At 36.2% G+C, this 21,792-nt stretch overlaps 1 protein-coding gene across 4 annotated transcripts in view; it reads right to left on the bottom strand.

The window, feature by feature from the left end:
* ppp2r5eb (protein phosphatase 2, regulatory subunit B', epsilon) overlaps positions 1-21,792 on the bottom strand; it is a 126,962-nt gene that overhangs the window by 15,184 nt on the left and 89,986 nt on the right. For all 4 annotated transcript variants that reach the window (XM_039742209.1, XM_039742206.1, XM_039742207.1 and 1 more), the window contains exons 4-11: positions 18,733-18,834; positions 16,015-16,107; positions 10,774-10,904; positions 10,625-10,684; positions 8,185-8,293; positions 7,236-7,289; positions 7,093-7,143; positions 5,945-6,064 (exon numbers count right to left, since the gene is read on the bottom strand). In XM_039742209.1, the coding sequence (XP_039598143.1) occupies positions 5,945-6,064; positions 7,093-7,143; positions 7,236-7,289; positions 8,185-8,293; positions 10,625-10,684; positions 10,774-10,904; positions 16,015-16,107; positions 18,733-18,834 (720 nt within the window). The remainder of the gene's footprint in view (positions 1-5,944; positions 6,065-7,092; positions 7,144-7,235; positions 7,290-8,184; positions 8,294-10,624; positions 10,685-10,773; positions 10,905-16,014; positions 16,108-18,732; positions 18,835-21,792) is intronic.

The raw sequence follows: 21,792 nt of genomic DNA, 5'->3' as shown, positions 1-21,792 counted from the left end.
TGTCACGTTATTTTCAAAATATTTCCTTTTCTTTACTTCTTTAACACACTACTTCTCCTCTGCGGATCTAAATACGAGCATTGGCTCGCGTAACGTGCCACGAGCCAGGCTGTGGTTATGCGTGAAGCGTTTCCCGATCGGGGATTCACCCAAGCTGACGCTGACAGCCCGTCAGCTCACTCAGTATTCCTTGTTCTCCCATAGCGTGAGGATCTACGCGTTTGTGCGCTTGTGATTTCATTGTTTTGTTGTAGCAGTTCGCTGTATAAGCGTATCCAAAAATACGGCGGTCATGCAGACAGAGAATAGGAGACGATTGCCCTCAAGAGGAGAGAGAGAGAGAGAGAGAGAGGGAGAGTGTGAGAGAGGTGCGTGCGCGCGCGAGCGGAGATAAGGAGAGAGAGATGCGCACGAGAGAGAACCATCAGCTCAGTTATGCTCACATGACGCTCAGCAGACAAAGTGTATCCATACTACTTGTATTGCAAGACTTTGCTCGTTTTATCAAGTCAAAATTAATTAAAAATTTAGCTCGTCTTGCACAACACTCGTAAATGAAGTTACTTGCAAACCGAGGTTCCACTTGTATTATTTATCAGTGTTATTTGTTAGGAAAATTGATTTTTATGTTGATATTTTTGGGGGTGCGGAACGGAATAACTGGATCTCCATTAATTTCAATGGGGAAAATTGTTCTAGATACGAGAATTTCGCTATACAAGCTCAGTGCTGGAACGAATTAAACTCGTATCTCGAGGTTCCACTGCATGTATATATATATATATATCTATACTAATAAAAGGCAAAGCCCTCACTCACTCACTCACTCACTGACTTATCACTAATTCTCCAACTTCCCGTGTGGGTGGAAGGCTGAAATTTGGCAGGTTCATTCCTTACAGCTTCCTTACAAAAGTTGGGCAGGTTTTATATCGAAATTCTACGCGTAATGGTCATAACTGGAAGCAGTTTTTCTCCATTTACTGTAATGGAGATGAGCTTCAACGCCGTGGGGGCGGAGTTTCGTGTGACATCATCACGCCTCCAACGTAATCACGCAGTACATAGAAAACCAGGAAGACCTCAAAAAAGCGCTGAAGAAAACATGCATTATATAATTGAGAAGGCAGCGAAACAATAAGAAGCGGCGAAAGTGACATATACAACCATATTCATGAGTTCTGCTACTTCGGAAACAAAGCACGATGTAAACCTACACTTTAAATTAAGTTCATAGACAGGCTGCCGCTGCGTTTGTAATTTAGTGCCTGCCCATATAAGGCCGTCCGTCAGCGGCAATCCAATAGCAAACTGCCACGGGTAAATATTCACGGGTGAAGGACTGTGCTTATGGAGAGGAAGATGAGATGGTCAGGGTGGTGTTTGACACAAACTCAGCGAAACTGCGAGAGAAAGTTTTAAGTGCCAGGACTAAGGTAACATTAAATACAGCCATGGACATAGCAGGAGATGGCACCAGCACAGCTGGGAACCTTCGATGCATGTACACCGAGCGGCTCACGTGAACTGGACGCAGTGCACAGATAAAAGGCAACAGTTCCAAAGAGCTGAACAAAACCGAATTACACAATTGAAAAGGCAGCAAAAATATGAAGCGTCTCATACATACAAGCATATTCATAAATCCAACTACTGCGGAAACAAAGCACACGTTGGAAAAAGTCAATGTCCCGCTAAAGGAAGACAGTGTAAAAAAAACCGTGCATGCAGTGTGTCAGGTCTCAGATAAAGAAGAAGACGAGCTGTTTATTGATGCAGTAAGAAACGAATCGATGAATGAAACCTGTCATCTTTACAACGATTGACAAACACGGAATGTAACTTGAACACAACACATCCTACAAATACGAACCTGATTGAAAGAAATAATGATAATCAAATCCTTGATGACAGCAACACTCAGTAACACTCACAAAACAAATACTGTATATTGACAGTCATGTTACGTTATTTTTAAAATGTTCCCTTTTCTTTTCTAGCTTTTTAACACACTACTTCTCCGCTGCGATACGCGGGTATATATATATATATATATGTATATATATATAACCCGATCTACATACTCGAATAATGGATACTTTATTCGCCATCAATGATTGTTTTGGTAAAGCCATACTCAGTGTATTCATTAGATGAACGGTAAAAAGTAAGAGCGAGGGGAGGATGACTTATTGAGGCATGCAGGCTGTAGCGCGTCAACTCTATCTGAATTGCGATCACATTTGAAAAATATATCTTTTCAAGTTCTATTTAGTCCATATGTGTCAAACTCAAGGGTCGGGCCACATCCGCCCGGCGTGTAATTATATCCGCCCCGAGATCATTTTATATACTGTATTATTGTTATTAAAGCCCGGTATATGAAGCGCTGGTAACACAATAAACTACAGATCCCATAATGCAACACTAGCTCACACGATGCTGAAGAGAAAAGTTGATTCTGAAAATAGAGCCTTTAAAAACCGATGGGAGGCTGAGTATATGTTTACTGAACCTGTGTGTCTCATTTGTGGAGCTATTGTGGCTGTAATTACAGAATTTAATCTAAGACGGCACTATAAAACAAAACATCAGGGTAACCTGAAAGACCTGAATGCAATGCAGAAGATACAGAAAGCAGAAGAATTAAATAAGAATCTGACACTTCAGCGGACGTTTTTATCCGTGCACAATCACAAAGTGATTTCAATTGAGGCTGCTTTTATGGGAGACACAACCACTTGCCCCACTTTCCCTGTTACCAAGTAATGTTAAACCAAGTCGTCACTACGGTGTTCCCAAATACGCACTTTGCTGATAAACTGAGCGCACTGAGTTTGCACGGCGCTTTGGTGACTTTGAAGAACAAAAAAAGTCCGTCTACATGCGGCTCGAACCTTGTGCATGTTTGGTAGCACATATCTGTGTGAGAAGCTCTTCTCAGTGATAAAGACTAACAAAACAGCACACAGGAGTCGCCTCACTGATGAGCACCTGCAATCCATCCTGAGAATCTCCACAACACAGAACCTCACACCAAACAGAAACGAACCTGTGTATATATACACACAGACATACACACACATATATTATAAACATATATATATTAGGGGTGGGACTCGATTAAAAAAATTAATCCAATTAATTAGAGGCTGTGTAATAATTAATCTTGATTAATTGGATGTAATCACTCATGAATATTTGCCCCAAATCGCAAATGTTTTTTTTTATAATTTAAAAGGGTTTTAGTGGGCGACAGAATCAAATAATAGACATGGAATATTGTAAACTCAAGCTCTTTTAATTTCTGAGAAAAAAAAAAAAAATGCTTTTAAACTGCATTTGAATTCAAAACAGAAACAAAAATATCATCCCTGGTTAAAATTGGGCAGACTTAAAAATAAAGAAAATAAAGTGGTAGTTTAAGTACTTTAAGTACATTTTCAGAATGGTATTGTCTTTAAATAATAATAACCAAAATTTCAACATAAAGTGCAGTTTTTCTTCTTAAAAAAATAAGTCAAAAACATAAAAGGTAACTTGACCAACTTAATCTTTAAACTCTGAGTAACCTTAGCCAAAATTATTTTGTACATTAGGCTAAAACAGTGTGATCATTGAAAATTTTGTAATTAGATGTAATTAGAATTACTAACGGTCACGGAAGTCCAATGATCCCCAGTAAGAGCCACAAAGTCTGCTTTCTGTAATGCATGTAATTTTGCTTGCTTGTCAGTGTGCACATTGTCTTTGGAAATTAAATTTTCCTCCGATCAGTCGTAGGAACACGCTTTATTCCGACTCTAACATTTTTGTAGCTGTGATGTGTGCATCAGTGTAATCGATGTACCAGGAAATCATGCATTGACAAAAGTTCCCCTTTGCTTGGAATTGAAAGTGTGATTAAATGCGTTATTTTTTAACGCGTTATGGAGTACATGCATCGAAGCTTCTCAGCTGTGCTTGTGCTAAGAAAAGGAAACATTTTAAAAATAATGTAACATGAGTCTGCGTTAACCGCATATTTTTTCATACGTCCCAAACCAAGGAGATGTGAGGGTAAAATGAATCGGGAAGCGTGTGTACATACTCAGTGCATCCATTCTCGGGAATCGAACCTCAGATGTCGGCACTAGAGGTAAACCTCTACAATTGTGCCATGGCGTGTGGCTCGTCTATTTGAGAGTATGTAGATCGGGGTATATATATATATATATATATATATATATATATATATATATATATATATATATATATATATATATATATATATATATATTCGCAGGAGAAGTAGTGTGTTAAAGAAGTTATGAAAAAGAAAAGGGAACATTTTAAAAATAACGTAACAGGATTGTCAATATACAGTAATTGTTTTGTGAATGTTAAGAGTTTTGCGGTAATCAAGGATTTGATTATCATTATTTCTTTCAATCAGGGTCGTATTTGTACGATGTGTTGTGTTCAAGTTACATTCCGTGTTTGTCATTCATTGTAAAGATAAGAGGTTTCATTCATCGATTTGTTTCTTACTGCATCAATAAACAGCTCGTCTTCCTCTTTATCTGAGATGTGACACACTGCATGCACGGGTTTTTTTTACACTGTCTTCCTTTAGCGGGACATTGACTTTTTCCACTGTGTGATTTGTTTCCGCAGTAGCTGCACTTATGAATATGCTTGTATGTATCAGACGCTTCATATTTTTGCTGCCTTCTCAATTGTGTAATCGGTTTTGTTCAGCACTCTTTGGAACTGTTGCTTTTTGTCTGTGCACTGCGTCAGTTCACGTGAGCTGCTTGGTGTTCATGCATCGAAGGTTCCCAGCTGTGCTGGTGCCATCTCGTGTGATTTCCACGGCTGTATGTAATGTTAGCTAAGACCCGGCACTTAAAAGTTTCTCTCGCAGTTTCGCTGAGTTTGTGCCAAACACCACCCTGACCATCTCATCTTCCTCTGCATAAGCACAGTCCTTCACCCGTGAATATTTAGCGGCAGTGTTTCAATTGGATTGCTGCTGACGGACGGCCTTATATGGGCAAGCACTAAATTACAAATGCCAGCGGCAGCCTGTCTATGAACTTAACTTAAACTTTAGGTTTACACCGTGCTTTGTTTCCGAATTAGCAGCACTCATGAATATGGTTGTATATGTCAGTCGCTCGCTTCTTATTGTTTCGCTGCCTTCTCAATTATATAATGCATGTTTTCTTCAGCGCTTTTTTGAGCTCTTCCTGGTTTTCTACGTACTGCGTTGATAGTCAGTTCACGCGATTACGTGGGAGGTGTGATGATGTCACACGAAACTCCCCACGGCCATCCAGCTCAACTCCATTACAGTATATGGAGAAAAATAGCTTCCAGTTATGACCATCACGTGTAGAATTTCGAAAATGAAACCTGCCCAACTTTTGTAAGTAAGCTGTAAGGAATGAGCCTGCCAAATTTCAGCCTTCTACCTACACGGGAAGTTAGAAAATTAGTGATGAGTCAGTCAGTCAGGGCTTTGCCTTTTATTAGTATAGATATATACATACTGTACATACACACACACATATACACAAAATTAAAATACAATAATTTTTGACTTAATTCAATACAAAGCTATAAATCATAAACCCAGGTACATTTTAATACAGGACCTATCATAACCAGTACTGCAAGAGGAGAAAAAAATGAAAATTACAGCCTTACTACTTAAAAATCTGATTACTCTCAAGAGCACTGGTTTTTATTCTACATATTTCAGCTGATGGATCCTCCCTTTGGCCTTAAATCTTTGAAACTGCAAGTTTTGAATAAAGTTATTTTGTTTACAAATATTTATACAATCAAATAAAAATTACGGTAATAAAGTTGGCAAAACAAAAAACTGCAACTTTAGTTAATGTTGTTAATGAAAAATAAGACATCCTCCAGCAAATTTAGAGTTACAATGATGGCTAACCTGGAAATGTGGACTGGATACACATCTAGAAATCTGTTTGAAGAGTGGTTCTTGAATTTTGATAAACTGGGATGGTTCAATGACATCAAGGATCTCCTCTAGTTCCCCAAGAAACATAACCTGTTAAAAAGTGCATTTACAGTATGAGATGAGAAAAACAGATTTTGCTTTGAAGTTCAATCCCTCAAGAGCTATACTGGGAAGTTAACATCAGTAACCTGCCTATGAACTGTTTTACTATTTCATTCATCCATCCATCCACTACCTAAAACGGGATTGTGTCAAGTACAAGATGAGAACCTGAACAGTAACAGAAATATCCACTGCACACTCACACATACACCAGAGGAACAAATATATGAACCTAACGTTATTTGATACAGAAAACAGGACTAAAATACAGCATGCTTACTCTGAACCACAACTTTTTTTTTTTTTAATATATCTAGTTTCATGTACATTACTCCTAATATTTTAAGGCAGAAAAAGCACAGCAGAAGTAATAAAGATGACAGTATACATACACCTACACCTAGTGGTTGTTAAAGTCAATCACATGTTGTGCATGTGGAAATATATTTGAGATGTGCGGATTTTGTACTTTTAGTGAGGTATCACACAATCTGCAAACTCAGTCAGCCTTGGCCCAAAATACTCCCATACCAAGTTACATTACAGTATGTACACTTTATTTTCACTGAAGGTGTCAATTCTGTTTCCAGATGAAGAACAATCTGATAGTTTAAAGGTGCCCTCATGTTTTTGTTTAAATGAACATCAAGTGTCAAAGTCAGTCTACATCAATCACTCTAATACAGAAAGAAATTAAATTTCTCAACCCAAATGTAACTGTTAGGACTGTTCATTTATAACTCTTTATGTAATGTAACTGAACAACAGGCAATCGTTTACATTACTATTTTTAAAATATCAACTCCTGAAGTGTCAGTATTAGTTAAGGTAACACTTCTACATCTATAACTAGTTTATACTGAGTGTTTTTATAGTTTAGATTTAGTTACATTTATTCATGACTGATTTTTTTTTTTTTTATTACTGGCAAAATGTTAGTGCTAATACGACAGGCATTACTGAGATCATGACAGATTTATCAGGACTACCCCTGTAACACCACCATCGCACCATACCTCCTTTTGACTACAAGTTTTCGGCCAGAACTTTAACAAGCCCCTGATAACCTACAGAACAAAAAGAGAAAATTAATTTACAGTAAAACATTTGCAAAGTGAAACAACAATCAGACAACAAAGGAAACAATAGCATCCCCTACCGGTTCTGTCAATGCTGGATCTTTTTCTAGAAACTGTACAATACAATACGCCAACTAAACAGAAAAAAATATATAAAGTTACAAGAGATTTTGGCCTTTATTGTTGTAAACAGTAAACATGCTTCACATTTTACAAACCTAAAAAAATAACACTTCTACTGTAATTAACTCCATATTGGTATTTAAAAGCCAACTGACTACTTTATGTCAATAACTTGTATTAAGAATAAAAATGACACACAACAACAATGACAATACTGGATTAGAAGCAATAAATATTTACTATTTCATCTAAGGTTGTATTTTTAAAAAATTTTTAAACAAAATGTCACAATAGAATACAACTCAAAGAAACAACTAGAACATATGCAATAAAAGAAACCCAAGAAATTTAGCATTCAACAACCACATCAAGACAGTTTTAGGACTATAGAACCCCGTCTAAAATGTTGTCTTTTTGGTCTAAGATAAAACAAAAAGAAAAATAAAAAGACTCAGCACTGGCTCAACACGTTTATTTTAGGATTACAGTGAGGAGTTCTGAGCAGATCCCTTCAAAGATTAGACAATAGTATAGAATATCAATTTCCCAATTAGTAGAAGAGACAGTATTGGAGTGCATTCAGTTGAGCAAAAGAATTTTTCATGCAAGTAATATGGTGCAGAATATTACAAATTACATTTCACGGCACACTTAATTCAGCTGGTATTACTTCTTACATTGCTGTTAAGGCATTACAATTTTTTTAAAATCCAAAGATATCAGAGAAACATATAACATTTTTTCCCCAAAATGGTTTATGTGTTAGACAGTCACAGAATATTCATGTGACCTACCAAATATTTTACATTCTAAAATAAACTTCAGCTACACTGAAGCAATTTCAAAAATTATTCATTTCAATAAATAGGTTATTAAATCAATACAAAAAAATATCTAGAAACCAACCTGTGCATGGAAGAGAGACAAACTCCTGACTGTGTGCAAAGGAATCAACACTTTCACCAGAAATTGCTTGTGTTCTGCCTTAAGCGGCAAAGCAAAGCCATTGATTATGCTACAGAGAGAGACAAATAGAAAATGACAGAGTCATGACTGGCCTACATCTGTTAATTAAGATGGAAAAACCTAAAATATATGATAAAGTGAGGCAGAGTAATGTGTTACCCTTTTAAATATAAACAGAAGCATTCAAAAATCCAATCAAATAAGAATGTAGAAAACGGTGACTAAAAATAACATTTAACATATTTCAGCCTTGGATTTGCATACCTTTAGTTATAAGCACAGAGAGTAACAAATATAAGTTGAAAGGATGAAAACACACTGATAAAACTAATTAGCTCTCAACATGCTCTCTCAAAGCTGCAAATACCTTTTATAGCAAATATTACAAACAAAACGAACGGATGGACAATATTATGTAATGGGTTTTCCATACAAGTCTTCATTTACAAAAAGATCTGATCACAAAAGACGACCCCAAAGCATTCCTGTACAGAGAATCTCTTGCAAGTTTCACAATTGCTCCATTCCTTTAATTACTTTTGCATTTCCCTGACCTGATTGTATTTAGAATCAATAATTTTAACTATGAACTTCATTGCCAGCCAACAAAGAACAGCTGTACATATACCACACTATTCCAAATCAGAGTAGTGACAGTGATGCAATAACAATGTGGAACATCTAAAAGTATATTAAAAGAGATAGTCTGGTGGTCTGAAGTTAAGGCTATTTCTTCACAATCACGGCATGCTATAATTTTCCCCAGACACGTGGTTTGGCTGATGCAGCTAATAATTTAATATCTATATTTATTTAAACATAAAAACTGCATAGCAGCAGATCAATTGTGACAATGAAGCTGGGAGAAAGCATCCACTTGAAGTGGAGAGTGTTAGAGTATCTATATGCACTTTTCTCACTCAGGGGTGTGGGCTAATGTTAACCAACTTCCTAAGAAGTAAAGTTACACACTTTAACAGTAGTTCTTTTCCTTCTGATTATCTTTTTATGGTTTTGTTGCTGAGCCTTTCCCGAGTCAGAATACACTGACCAAGACAAGCTACAACAGGCAAAACAGAAGAGACTGGCAATTGAAAATATGTAGTGAGTTGTTGTACATATGTGAGACATCCAATAACACCCAATAAGAGTAAATGACTATGCCATACAGAGTGGGACTTGTTACTGTCTCCTGCGTTATTAGCCATCTTCCAGTTCAAAACTCTGGACACCTACAGTTTCCTACAATGGAATATTTCCTTTGGGCTCAGCTGCACATATAATTTACATTGTTGTTGTTTATTGTAAATATCCATCCCCCAAAAAATAAAATTTGAAAGAAAAAAAAAAACTGCAGTAAAATTATTTCCAAGATTGCTTGACTGTTATAAAATTCCACTTTAGAATAAAAGGACTTTTTTATTTTTAATTTAAGAGAGATGCTAGAGCACATTCAGTCTGACAAATTTAGCAAGATTTAAGGCTATTGTTTCACATTTGTATTCCTGTCCTAGTATAGCCTCACGTAACAAAGCTGTGTCTGAGGCAAATGACGGCATGCCACATTTGGGGGTGGGTAAGGGTATGTTGGGATGGGGAGAGGAGATCACCATAAATTAAAAATAACCAAAGTTCGCCATTAACAAACAGCATAGAAAACCAGAACTCCCGGCATAAAAAGTAATCTTTATGAAGGGGAAAAAAGCACAAGATATAGGAGTTACAAGGGAAGTGATTCTTTATCTATAGTTAAGTCTTCTGCAAAAACACTCCGGTAACCATAATACAATGATTTACACCAGTAGATGCCAAAACAATATGGAAAATAATTAATATTAAGCAAAAATGTATAAAATTTAATACATTTAAAAGAATTTAATATATAATACATAAGTAACCTACAAATGTATTGGAATGTGTTTTATATCTACCACTGTATTAAAAACAAATGGTCAGTCGACAAGCTGCTGGTTTAAATACAAATATAACTGAATTGAGAGAAGATTCTGCACATAGCAGTGCTCAAAAATGTAACAATTTTCTCATCAAAGAGCAAACTACAAAATTCAAATTTGTCAAATTACAAAGAGGAGATGGGAAGAATGCTGACCAAGGTTCATCTGTAAAGTGAAAAACAGCATGCTACCCTTGTACTCACATCTTGTAGCCCCTAACCTAAGCAGTGGCTTTAATGCAAAGCAGCAGTACTCTTAATTGTGATTTTGATTTACAAGAACAGCCATAACACATAACTGTGACAAGGTGCCAAGTAAAACACAAACTGCCAGAGTAACTTCAAGAAAATGAAAGCCATAGGGTGACTATTTATGGTCTTGGTATTGGCTCTTTTGTCTAAAGTAAATAAAGAGACATAATGTACCTGCCAAGGATCTCCAAAAGTTCTGCTACACCATTGAAGTGCTCTGTTTCATAAACAAATCTACAGACACACAAGAAGGGAGAAACAATTTAGTTAATCAAAGTGAGAGCACACGGAACACAAATGCTTAAAACATAATACTTGCTTACCGTAGAAAAATATTATTAATCTGTTTTCGTATAAAAGCTCTAAGACCAAGGAACTTTCCATAAATTCTGTGCAAGACCGTTTTCAGATAATCTCGTTCTCGTGGATCTTCACTGTCAAAAAGTTCCAATAGCTAAGGAAAGAAAAATAAGTAAAAACTGAAGAACTATTGTGCTTAAGGCCACAACACACAACATTTTCAGCAATTTTCAGTCGTAGTCTTCATTTATTAGTGATTTGCCCTGACAAAGGTTTGTTTTTGTGTTAAAAAGCAAGGATAGGCTCTGTGTGCATGACAGCTACCAACCATTGAGCGCCAACCTAGAATTACAATGAGCAGCAATGCGGAGTACAGTAAAAGGGAGTTTTAGACCTAACAAACAGAAGAGAGAAAAGTCTGTCTGATGTCTTGTGTTTTATACTCCATGACAAAAATAAGAGAACGACAGAGGTTGCAGCTGAACTCACCTTACCTGTAAGCCCTTTCTACAGCACTGGCTTTGTCAGAAAAAGGGGCAAGCAAGTATTTTTTTTTTTTTTTAAAGTGTGAAATTACCAGAAAGTTCATTATGCTATCAGGTAATTTGATATGTCCGACAATTTCTAGTCATGTAAATTGACATATTCAAGTGAAGAGATGCAGTCATCAAGGTTGGCATCCCCTCCAACTAGAAGTCACGTAATGTAACAATGGCTATAGTTTAAATGTTATCAATTCAATATACACTTTCACAACACAAGTTCTACAAAGAATTATTATTACTATTGCCTATATAAACAATCAAAGTACAAAAATACAATTATGATAATAATGTGCATTGTTAAATAGACTGTACAAACTACCCTGGCACCTAGATGACAGCAACTAAATTTCAACAGGAGATGCAAATTTTGATCAAATATTATAACCAATTCTCATCCTTATTTGATCAATTATTAACTGTTAATTGTTAAAAAGGGATATCACCCTTAATATCAGAAAAAATTATTCAAGCATTTTTTTCCCCCACAGGAAAAGTTTTATTCATCTGTCTTTATTTCATCTTGTACAATTTCTTGTATTAGGAATTTGTTAGTTATCACATATCCCTTGGTCAGCCATTAGAGCAAGTGCAGGTTAAGAACCTTGCTCAAGGGTCCAGCAGAGTAGGATCTCTTTTGCCAGTAGAGGGGCAACCCTCCAGATACCAACAAAGATCATCAGCCTCAGACCCACCACTCTGCCCTCTGATTTATGCACTGTGTGTGCAATAATTCATTTAAATGTTAAGGAAAATGTGTCACAAATTGGCTCTTTACATTACTGAAAAACACTTTGTGCATTTTTGTAGTCTCTGGTGCCAACCACACTGCCACAGTTCTCTGGTGTTCTCGTTCTGTACATATTTTTGAGAGGTTAATGTGTGTTTTTTATGGACTTCAAGAATTACTTTTACTAGTAAAAATCTTTTTCATAGACAGGACTTAGTTCCACCAGATTTATTTTCTCGGTTTGTTTGAAATGAGGGAAATTTACCACAGTAGTTTTCCCTGTCTGTAAGCAGGCTAGTGCTCTGGACAGGCTTTCGTACTTCACTCCTGGCAATCTGCATTTCAAATGTTCGCTCGCTTGTTAACAAAATGGACGAGCTGTTGTTACTGATTAACACTAACAAAGATTTTGAATGTAACTGTACCTTCTATTTTACAGAAACATGGCCTAGCTCTGATCTACCAGACAATGTTATTCAAAAGGCAGGATCTCAGTTATTCAGAGTGGACCGTAACAGAAGTCTTTTGGGCAAATCACAAGGTGGTAGCATGTGTATGTTTATAAACAACAGCTGGTGCAGGGATGTGTCTGAAATTCTCTGTTTTTCCTCTGCTGATGTTCATTGCAAGCCATTCTATTTACCAAGGGAATTTCATTCCGTTATACTGGTTGGTATTTAGATTCCTCCTGATGTGAATGCTCAATTGGAACAACAATTGCAGGCTGATAATGTTCATAATTTAGAAAATAAACTTCCCATTTTTGTCATTTTCATTATGGGGGATTTTAACCAAAGTAACATGAAAGATGATCTGCCTAGATACCACCAACTGATCAACTGCATCACACATGAGGGCCGAACACTGGATCACTTTTACACCAACATTAAAGGGGCATTTTGCCATTTCTCCCATGCTGCTCATGGCAAATTTGACCATGCCAAGATTATGCTTGTCCCCACCTATAAAAAAGGAAGCTGGAACAGTCAACAGCCTAACGGGTCTATTAGCCCCAGCTGGACTACTGAGGAAGATGGAAGGCTGACGGACTGTTTGGGCTCTATGGATTGGAAAGCCATGGAAGACTGGTGTAGCAGCATAGATGAATACACTGATATTGTGACATCTTACATCTTCGTCTGTGAAGATGTGTGTCTCCCAAAACAGACCATTGTGAGATACAACAATGACAAGCCATGGTTCACCAAGAAGCTGAGGGTTCTCAGAGCTGCTAAGGACCAGACATGCACGTCAGGGGATAGGAATGAATACCGATCTGCAAGGCGGCATTTTAATAAAGCTCTGAAAGCTGCAAAGGCAAATTATAAAGATCAACTGGAAAAAGACTTTAGCAGTAATTGCCAGGCATTGTGGGGTTCTCTGAAAAAAACTTACAAATTACAGGCATAAGTGTTCCCAAGCCTCATTCTCCCCTATTTTGGCTCAGCTAATTGTGTTTTATTGCCAGTTTGACAAGAACATGAGACCCTGCTTGAACTCTGACCCTTTGCCATCTACAGTATATCAGTGTCACTATCCCCACTTCATTTAAGTCCGATTCACCTTCTTCATCTTCACCACTTTTTGGCCCACGGTGTAGTGTGTTGCCGATTAATTCAGTCAACAACAGACCAGCAGCAGTCAGTCTCTCAACTTCCACTAAGACTGAACACAGAGGACTGGGAGGATTCTGCACTCTGCAGCTCACGAATGCCGGGACGGGGCAGACTTAATTGATGTCTGTCAGACAACAGCTTTGAACAGCAACTTGAAATTGCAATGAATCAGTCTGTTGCATCCGCATTATCTGTGCCAAGAAACTTGCCATCACAGAATGATGACAAGAAACTGGATGCATCAGTAAAAGCTGGAAGGGCGGTGTTTCAGAGCAACGGCAAGCGCAGGCGTTGTTTAGAACAAGTGTATCAGTATCTGATGACTGTGCTGCCTACTTCAGTGGAGGCAGAGCGTGCTTTCTCAGCGGTACGCTGGACACGTTGTGCTTTCTACGCTCTTATTACCGCAACTAACTAGATACATGTACTTATATGACAGCATGAACTGCTTGTAGATACGGTTAGTCTTTTATTGGTGTCCACATATTGCAGTAGATTTATTAAAAATAAGTGTCGGCCGTTCTAAAACCGTTCACATGTGAGATGCCCATGCACTGTGTCATCCCCAGGAGCCTGGGATTCCCAAATTCCCGGGAATGGATTCCCTAATACCTATATTATTTTGTATAGTGTTTCTATTTGTAGGTATTATTGAAGTCTGTAAATGTTTTTGTTCAAGAAACTGTTGTATTTGTATAGTTAATTGCACAATGAGAGGTTAATGGTGAGCTAAAATTGTGTTGTCTTGAACTGGTAATTTCCTGTATTCCTTGTTTTTGCACATAACCAAGTCAGTTCTGTTATGTTTGACATGCTAGCAATAAAGTGATTCTGATTCTGATTAAGGACAGTAGCATTATGACATGCACAGGAGTCGGTCACATGTGTGGCCTCTTAACTATTAGGTCTTTCACACACTTCAGTAGACATGAAGTGTACAGGCACATGCGCTTAAATCAGATCACTGTATTTTCATACTTAAGCAGTGGCCACAGAGATTACACGTGTATTTTTACTCCTCCTCAAAAGAATCTATAGTGTTATTTGCATCACATGTGCAGTCAATATGAGCAATAAAAAAAGGAAGTATGTAGACAGCTCTTCCAGACAAGTGCAGTTGACATCATTTTGTCTGTATGCACAAATGTCTATTCCCATGAGTGCTAAATGGCCTTCCTGCCTGCAGCCAAGAATAGCAGCTTTTCTGATAGCAACCAAGTTTCCGGGCATGGTTAGACAGCCTCTTGCCATAATTAAGATACTTGTTAAATCAGTCACTGGCTGCAACTATACGAGCAAAAAATTCTACCGAAGGCATGTTCAAGATGTGGATGAACTGGTGGCCACAATGTTTCACACACCAGGAAACACCTATAACCACTTTGCCCAGGAGCCCCTATCTCCACAGAGCAGCAGTTAGCTTCTTGGTACAGCTGACTACTGTATATCTTGCTACAGACACAAAATGTTCCAGTGCCACTGATTTAATCTGTAATTTGTCATCCAAATAGTGACACATTATTCTGATGTATTACTTGTATGTTAGTACAGTCTAAAAGTCATTTGAATATGATCTTACTGACTGTGGATAGTTGGGTTTTCAGCTGTTGTGTTTTCTTGGTAAAATATTTCTGTATGCTTAGAAACTATACCTCTAGGCTGAGTGTTGTACTTTGGCTGAAAATACTGGAGTATGTGCTTAAAGCCTTTCTCATTGACAAAGTTGGCTGGGATATGTCTTGTTATATCAACATACACATCCTTTTGTCTGACTTCCCATTATTATGTGTTTTTCCTTTTTAGCTCTGCCGATGAGGTAGGTTGCTGCAGACAAACCTTGCAAGTGGTATAATTGTTTTATATGCAGTAATGCACTGAAGATGTGCTGTTTTGCAGTTTTTATTTTCCATCAAAACATTAGTATTCTTCGTGAACTTCATCAATATTATGCAAAAAATGGTCAAAAAACCAAGCTATGTTGTGCAAATGTATTTTTTTGTTGTTGAGATCTATTCTGTTTGCATATGTAAAATAATATAACATATAGCTTAAACGAGCAACATCTGGAAAAAAAATCTATCAGAAGCAAAGCAAATAAAAATATCCAGTACAAATTTTAAATTAATTGTACAATTTATGAGATTTGACTTAATGTCTTAACACAAGTTATCTGTTAGCATTCCAAATTTCAAATCAAGGTTGTGGCATCTGAAAAGAAATAACTAAACCCTTTGGAAAAACTAATTTAATTAACAATATGCTTAACTAGACTGGAAAAAGTATACAGTTTCTAGTATAATACATCTACTTTATACATTCTTCTAAATATTTTGATTATTTTGAGCAATTAATCAAAAGCCAAATAAAGGTTCTTACCTGTAATACAAATTTCTGGTCTATATATTTTTTGGCAATACTGGGCTGGAACTCTTGACTCTCCAAAAACCTTATGAAAAATTCATATACAAGCTGCACGTAAAAATAAAATGAAAATAGTTAAATAAGTATATGCTGACAGTAATAAGATGCTTTTATGAAAGAGTTTAGCCTGCAGAATGAACACGATAAATATGCTACAAACCAGCATTAATGGTTACGTTTCTATTTTTCTCCAGACTTCTGCATTAAGAAGGCTGTAAACATAAAACTTACACTAGTTCTGTCAGTCAAAAGCACCCCACAGGATGTGCGCATTTGACTCTGTACCTTTGATATCCCTTTACACTTTTCTTGCTTGTGCCCTTTCCTTTAATCTGTTCCAAATGAATTCACCAGATTTTCCTCTTACATATCCAGACCATGTATTTTTGGACTGGTGTAAAACTTTATACTTTCATGTTGCTGGAAACATGGCAATTTTTTCCAATTCTGGTTAAAATCTAACATTATAGCTTTTCAGCATATGATTACGTGTGATAAAACAGATGAGGATTGGTTCATTTGTTCAAATTCTATGAATGCCACAATGTAAAAATCCTTTGAAACAGCCAACAACATTTTAACTCCATAGCAAAACCCTTTCCTATACTATATGTAAAGACAGCAAAAACTAACAAGCAAAATTTGTTTTGAGAAGGACTATGATAATATTACATGTACTGTTTAATATCTTAAGTGATTTTTGGTCAAATGATTATAAATCTAGACAAACGGTGACTTATAATAAACAACACCGCATTATTATACAAAGAAAGGTCCAATTTGACAATGATTTTGGAATACTGTTTCAGCCATAAGATTGTGCAGCTATGTGCAGGAAGTATAATGTAATCTAAAAGGAGTCAAATGTACCTTATCCAGAGAGGGGTAAATATTCTGTGTGAAGTAAAATACAATTAACAAGGTGGTAGCACACTTACACACAAAAAAAAAAACAGTTCTAGCTCTCACACAATGGTGCAGTTTATTTTTTGTTATTCTTACTCAGCAGACTCTGAATGCTCAAGTACAAATTTCTCATTACAGAAGCTATAGGACATCAGAATCCAAAGGAATGAGTTATCCTTTAGGTAATCTATCAAGAACTTCATTAGAAGAGAGGCCTTCAGCCAGCCAGACCGGTAAAACACAAAGGTACCAGGCCTGTCAAGCTGGAGCAGACACAACACAAGCTGAATCACGGTAAGTGGCCAGGGTTACAGCAAAGCTAAATGCTTCTTGCCAAAACGTGATCTGTAGAAAATATTAAGCCTTAGGTCAGTCTTAGACTATTTAAACATCAATAATTAAAATGCGGGTCTACATTTTTGTAGTTATGGAAAAATGTCTTCACAGAATATGATAGAATTCTTTTATATAACTGGATGGCTTCTTTAGTTTTTGTTTGAAGCCAGGACTACTGTCCATTTTAAAAGCACACGCCAAGTATATACATCTGTCTACAGGGTGTCGTAAATAAACTCGGTAATCACTACAAGCTGCTGCTCACCTAATATGGAACCTTTAATAACAAAACATTAGCCGAATCATTATGCCTAAACATTTCACTGTATTTTTAATTACCACGTCTAAATTCAACACACTACTGGGGGGAAAACACTAAAATTGTGGCCTGGGGTTAGAGCATCCATAGCAAGAAAGTTTAAAATGAACATCTTACATCAGATCTCCTACAATTTCACTAATACTTAAGGAGAAAACTTTGCATGAAGTTTACATCAAAACCGGGGACTAATTCCATCCACACAAGACATTTATGACTAAAGATGCTGGAAGAATGCACTCCACAACATCTTAGATCCCACACATTAAACATCAATATACTTGCTCCCCTGCACCCAAACACATAAATTCAGAACACTCACAAGTACATTTTACCTCGAAGTTATTAAGCTGCTAATTCACATATAAGCACCTGTTTCAGCTATTCTGTAACCTATACTGCGGATTTGCTGTTACTGAAACTTGTGCAACCCATGTACTTATGTGGTCAGTTTAATATACTTTTTACTACATACACATTTATACCAGATACTTGCACTGTTTAAAGAACACTGTATTTACATTACTATTTAATATCCCATTTGTAATATTTATATTAATGAATAATTTCATCATTACTGTTGACTTGTGTCACCTGTACTTCATTGTAGAATGCAGATTTGTCACTACATGCTTGACTTCATTATACTGAAAGGCATGACAGTAAACCGAGTTGAAATCTTACTTTCCAGTTCTCAATAAGAAGCATTTATTTTGTTCTTCTATATATGCTTTCTTGATATGTTAGGAGATGCAAACAAGCATATGCACTATTATAGTGGCTACATTGCACAATCCTTCATGTATAAACTAAACAGACTTTTTTTAAATTGTCCTCTTTAGCTTTCCTTTGGGAAAATAAAGCTTTATTGAAAAAAACTGACGGCACGATTCGGTGTAATAAGAGGCAGTATTACATTTCTATGGCTCTATTTAGACAGAAGAAACCAATCTTCTTGCAGGAATAGCCACATACTTAAACTTGTGAGCAACAGAACGGTTTTCATGTCCAAATAAATCCAACCACAATGCTCCCTTGGTGATGATGCCTATTATATTAAAAAGAAAATGACTTCTTCAAAGTACACATGGACAACATATCAACATGCCTACTTGTAAATGTGGCCAGGATGCTTCAAGGGTCGGCTCGTCTTCCTCAGGGTCAAACTCATTACTGTCACTGGGGGGAAGAGTTCTGAAAATATTGCAGGAGACCTAACAAAAAAAAAAAATAAAAAAAAAAATTAGTAAATGTCTTAGTAAAAATTGCTTCCATAAATATGAGGACAGATATATTGTTTAGATATCTAAGATTGTTTTAGTAGTTTATTGTCAATATAGCCCTACACAGCCAAATAAACTACTGAACAAACAAGTATATATTCTGAATATTTTTGAAACATCATCTGGCATGGATAAAATGTGAACATAAAACACTTATTTCTAAAATATATACTACAAACAAACAAAACAAAAAAAACAAACAAACAACCAAATACAACAATTACAGAAGACTGAAAAAAATAAACACAAAAAGACAGCATTAACTAAAAATATTCTAAATATGAAAAGTAAAAAAAAAAAAGACAAGACATAAAATACAAGTCAATCATTATTTAAGAAAAATTTGCTTGTGGATTGCATTTTTGATGCTACCCAGAAAACACATTTGGTACTTCTCTTATTCAAGAAGCAACAGCTCGCATACTGTGCTTCAAAAAAACAAAAGATATTTCTCAGCCATTGATGTAAATAGACATTAAAAGAAAGGCTTACAGTTAATAAAAAAACATGCAATCACAAAACTTACACTGGTTAAATCCCGTTTTAGTAAATACCAAAGTAACAATTTTCAGAACAATGAATACTTTTTGTGGTTCCAGACAAATGTTCATAGAATATCATGTTAAATGAATCTCATTTAAATGAAATATAAATCTCAGGATATAACAAAAGTTTTTTCAACTAAAAATGGCCACCGAAGATGATAATGCGATGCAAAAAATAGTTAATCGCGTCGGGACTCGGAAACCCTGTAAAAGGTTGTCTTAATATGAGATAGAGAGAGTCTGTAGCAAAATTTTCAGTCTCGGCACAACATCATATACACAGCTAAATTCTGCACTCTACCGGGCGTTCGGGTATGTATGTGTTGTGTGCGGATATCAAGTTTCATAAAAAAAAAATTGAGAAACAGTATCAGTTTACGCTGAAAGAAAAATTAACAATACTGGAAAAAGTTTTGATTCTGCAATGAAGAAAAATTATGTGGCAAAAACATTCTGGAATCGTACCTTCCTCTTCATGTAACACCTTGTTTTCAGTCTGTATTTTCATACCTGTATTTCTATTAAAAAAGTTACCCCTAACGTGTCATTTTCAAATAAAATATTTTTTTCAGTTTAAAGAGCACCATTTTTTTTTTATACAGGTATGGCCAAGCTTGGATCACACAGAGTTGCATGAACAGACAGGAAAATGAGTCCAGGTTTTTGAGGAAAATACAAGTACTTTATTACTGTATAGAAAAGGCAGGTGCAGTCTCAAGACTTCATTCCTAACAGGAGCTGTTAGGAGTCGCGGCACATGTAATCGTCCTGCTTTAGCCTCCATCTTCAGATTAGAACACCACCAGTGGCTCAAAATCACGACTGTGGCAGACGTGGTGTGGAGAAGACAGATCAGGAGAGTGTGAGGAACAGCAGATCAAAGCCCAGTGTAAAATGTTAAACAGTGGGCGACAAGCACAGTATGAGGTCACCCTGATCCTGTAGAGGATAACCAATTTCTTTGCCCTTGGTTTACTGTTTACCAGATGGAGCAGAGCAGCTACGGAACTGTCCTTGCACCGCTGCTGTTAGACACAGCAGACTTGCAGCCCTGGTCACAATACTACACATATTTTCTCCTTATTCATTATAATGAAAATTCCATTATACTGAATATTTTTATGATCCCGTGAGTTTAGTTATAATGTGATTACACCTATATTTTACTATAAGCAAACTACTCTGTACATCATCTTTTAATTAGAAACATGAAATCTTTCTTTGCACCATTTCAACACAAGAAAACAAAAGTTTCAACAAAAAGGGGATTAAACACTAAGGTTTTCTTCTTACAAAGAATTTTTTTAATAAAAAATGCAGTTATTGGCCTATCTAAGGTTGTTACGCTAGATTACTGTGATTGATCACAACTAGTCTGCCATCTTATCTTGATTAACTAAATAAAACTAATACACCTACTACTTTACAAAGAAAATATGTGCTGAGCCATTTTAAATTAAAAAAATAAAATTCTATAAGCGAGACAGGTTTCATTTTTTTTTTCGTACTGCAAATCCAAACCAGCTTTATAAACAAACCTAATATTTGACATTCACTATTTCATTTGCAGATTACATTTAAAAAATACTCAAAGCAGCAATTCATATATTTACATTAATTCACATTAATTTCAGAAAAAGGAATTTTGTAAATCTTGCTAAAGTAAAAAAATATTTAAAAAGTGAGACGCCTTTATTTTCAATGGTGTACAGATTAGGGTTGGTGAATGTGGGTCAGGTTGATCAATTGTCCACTTGAACATCACCAATTGCCAATGTTTTGCTGGGGGTGTGGCTCTCAGCAAGCAAACACACTACTGTGATGCAGTTCTTGTAAATTTCAATTTGGCCACAAGGTGTCCACATTGTTAAAAGCCATGCACTGTAACAAGGCAAACTACCTGGATTAATACAGAAAAGTACAGATGGGCAAAGAGGTGCCTACAAATAAATCACTTTTGCCAATCTGACAACATTTGGCTTCAAAGCAAATGATGGTGGTGAGCCATAAGACTTGTGCCATTTCTCGACTATACAGCGGAAATTCACAAATGACAAATTGTCATATTCACCCAGCCGAATACATAAGTTTAGACAATGTTGCTAGTAAAAGTGTGATAGGCATGATATGCAGAAAGTTAATTATGGGTGCTTTTGGATTAGGAAAAAGCACAAATTATAAGTAGGCCAACAGAAAATAGGCAGAATTGTACCACAGCTGTGTCATTTTATTTATGTGAATAAACATTAAAGTATTTTTGCTTTATAAATACTCTCCGAAGTGTCACTTTAAAGAATGAGTATTTTTCTTGCTAGACTGCTTAAATTAGTGTTCAACTTTGCCC

Source organism: Polypterus senegalus, chromosome 18 (assembly GCF_016835505.1).
Source record: "Polypterus senegalus isolate Bchr_013 chromosome 18, ASM1683550v1, whole genome shotgun sequence".
NCBI lineage: Eukaryota > Metazoa > Chordata > Cladistia > Polypteriformes > Polypteridae > Polypterus > Polypterus senegalus.
Note: the sequence above shows the minus strand (reverse complement) of the source record. Positions and strands in the feature narration are given on the sequence as shown.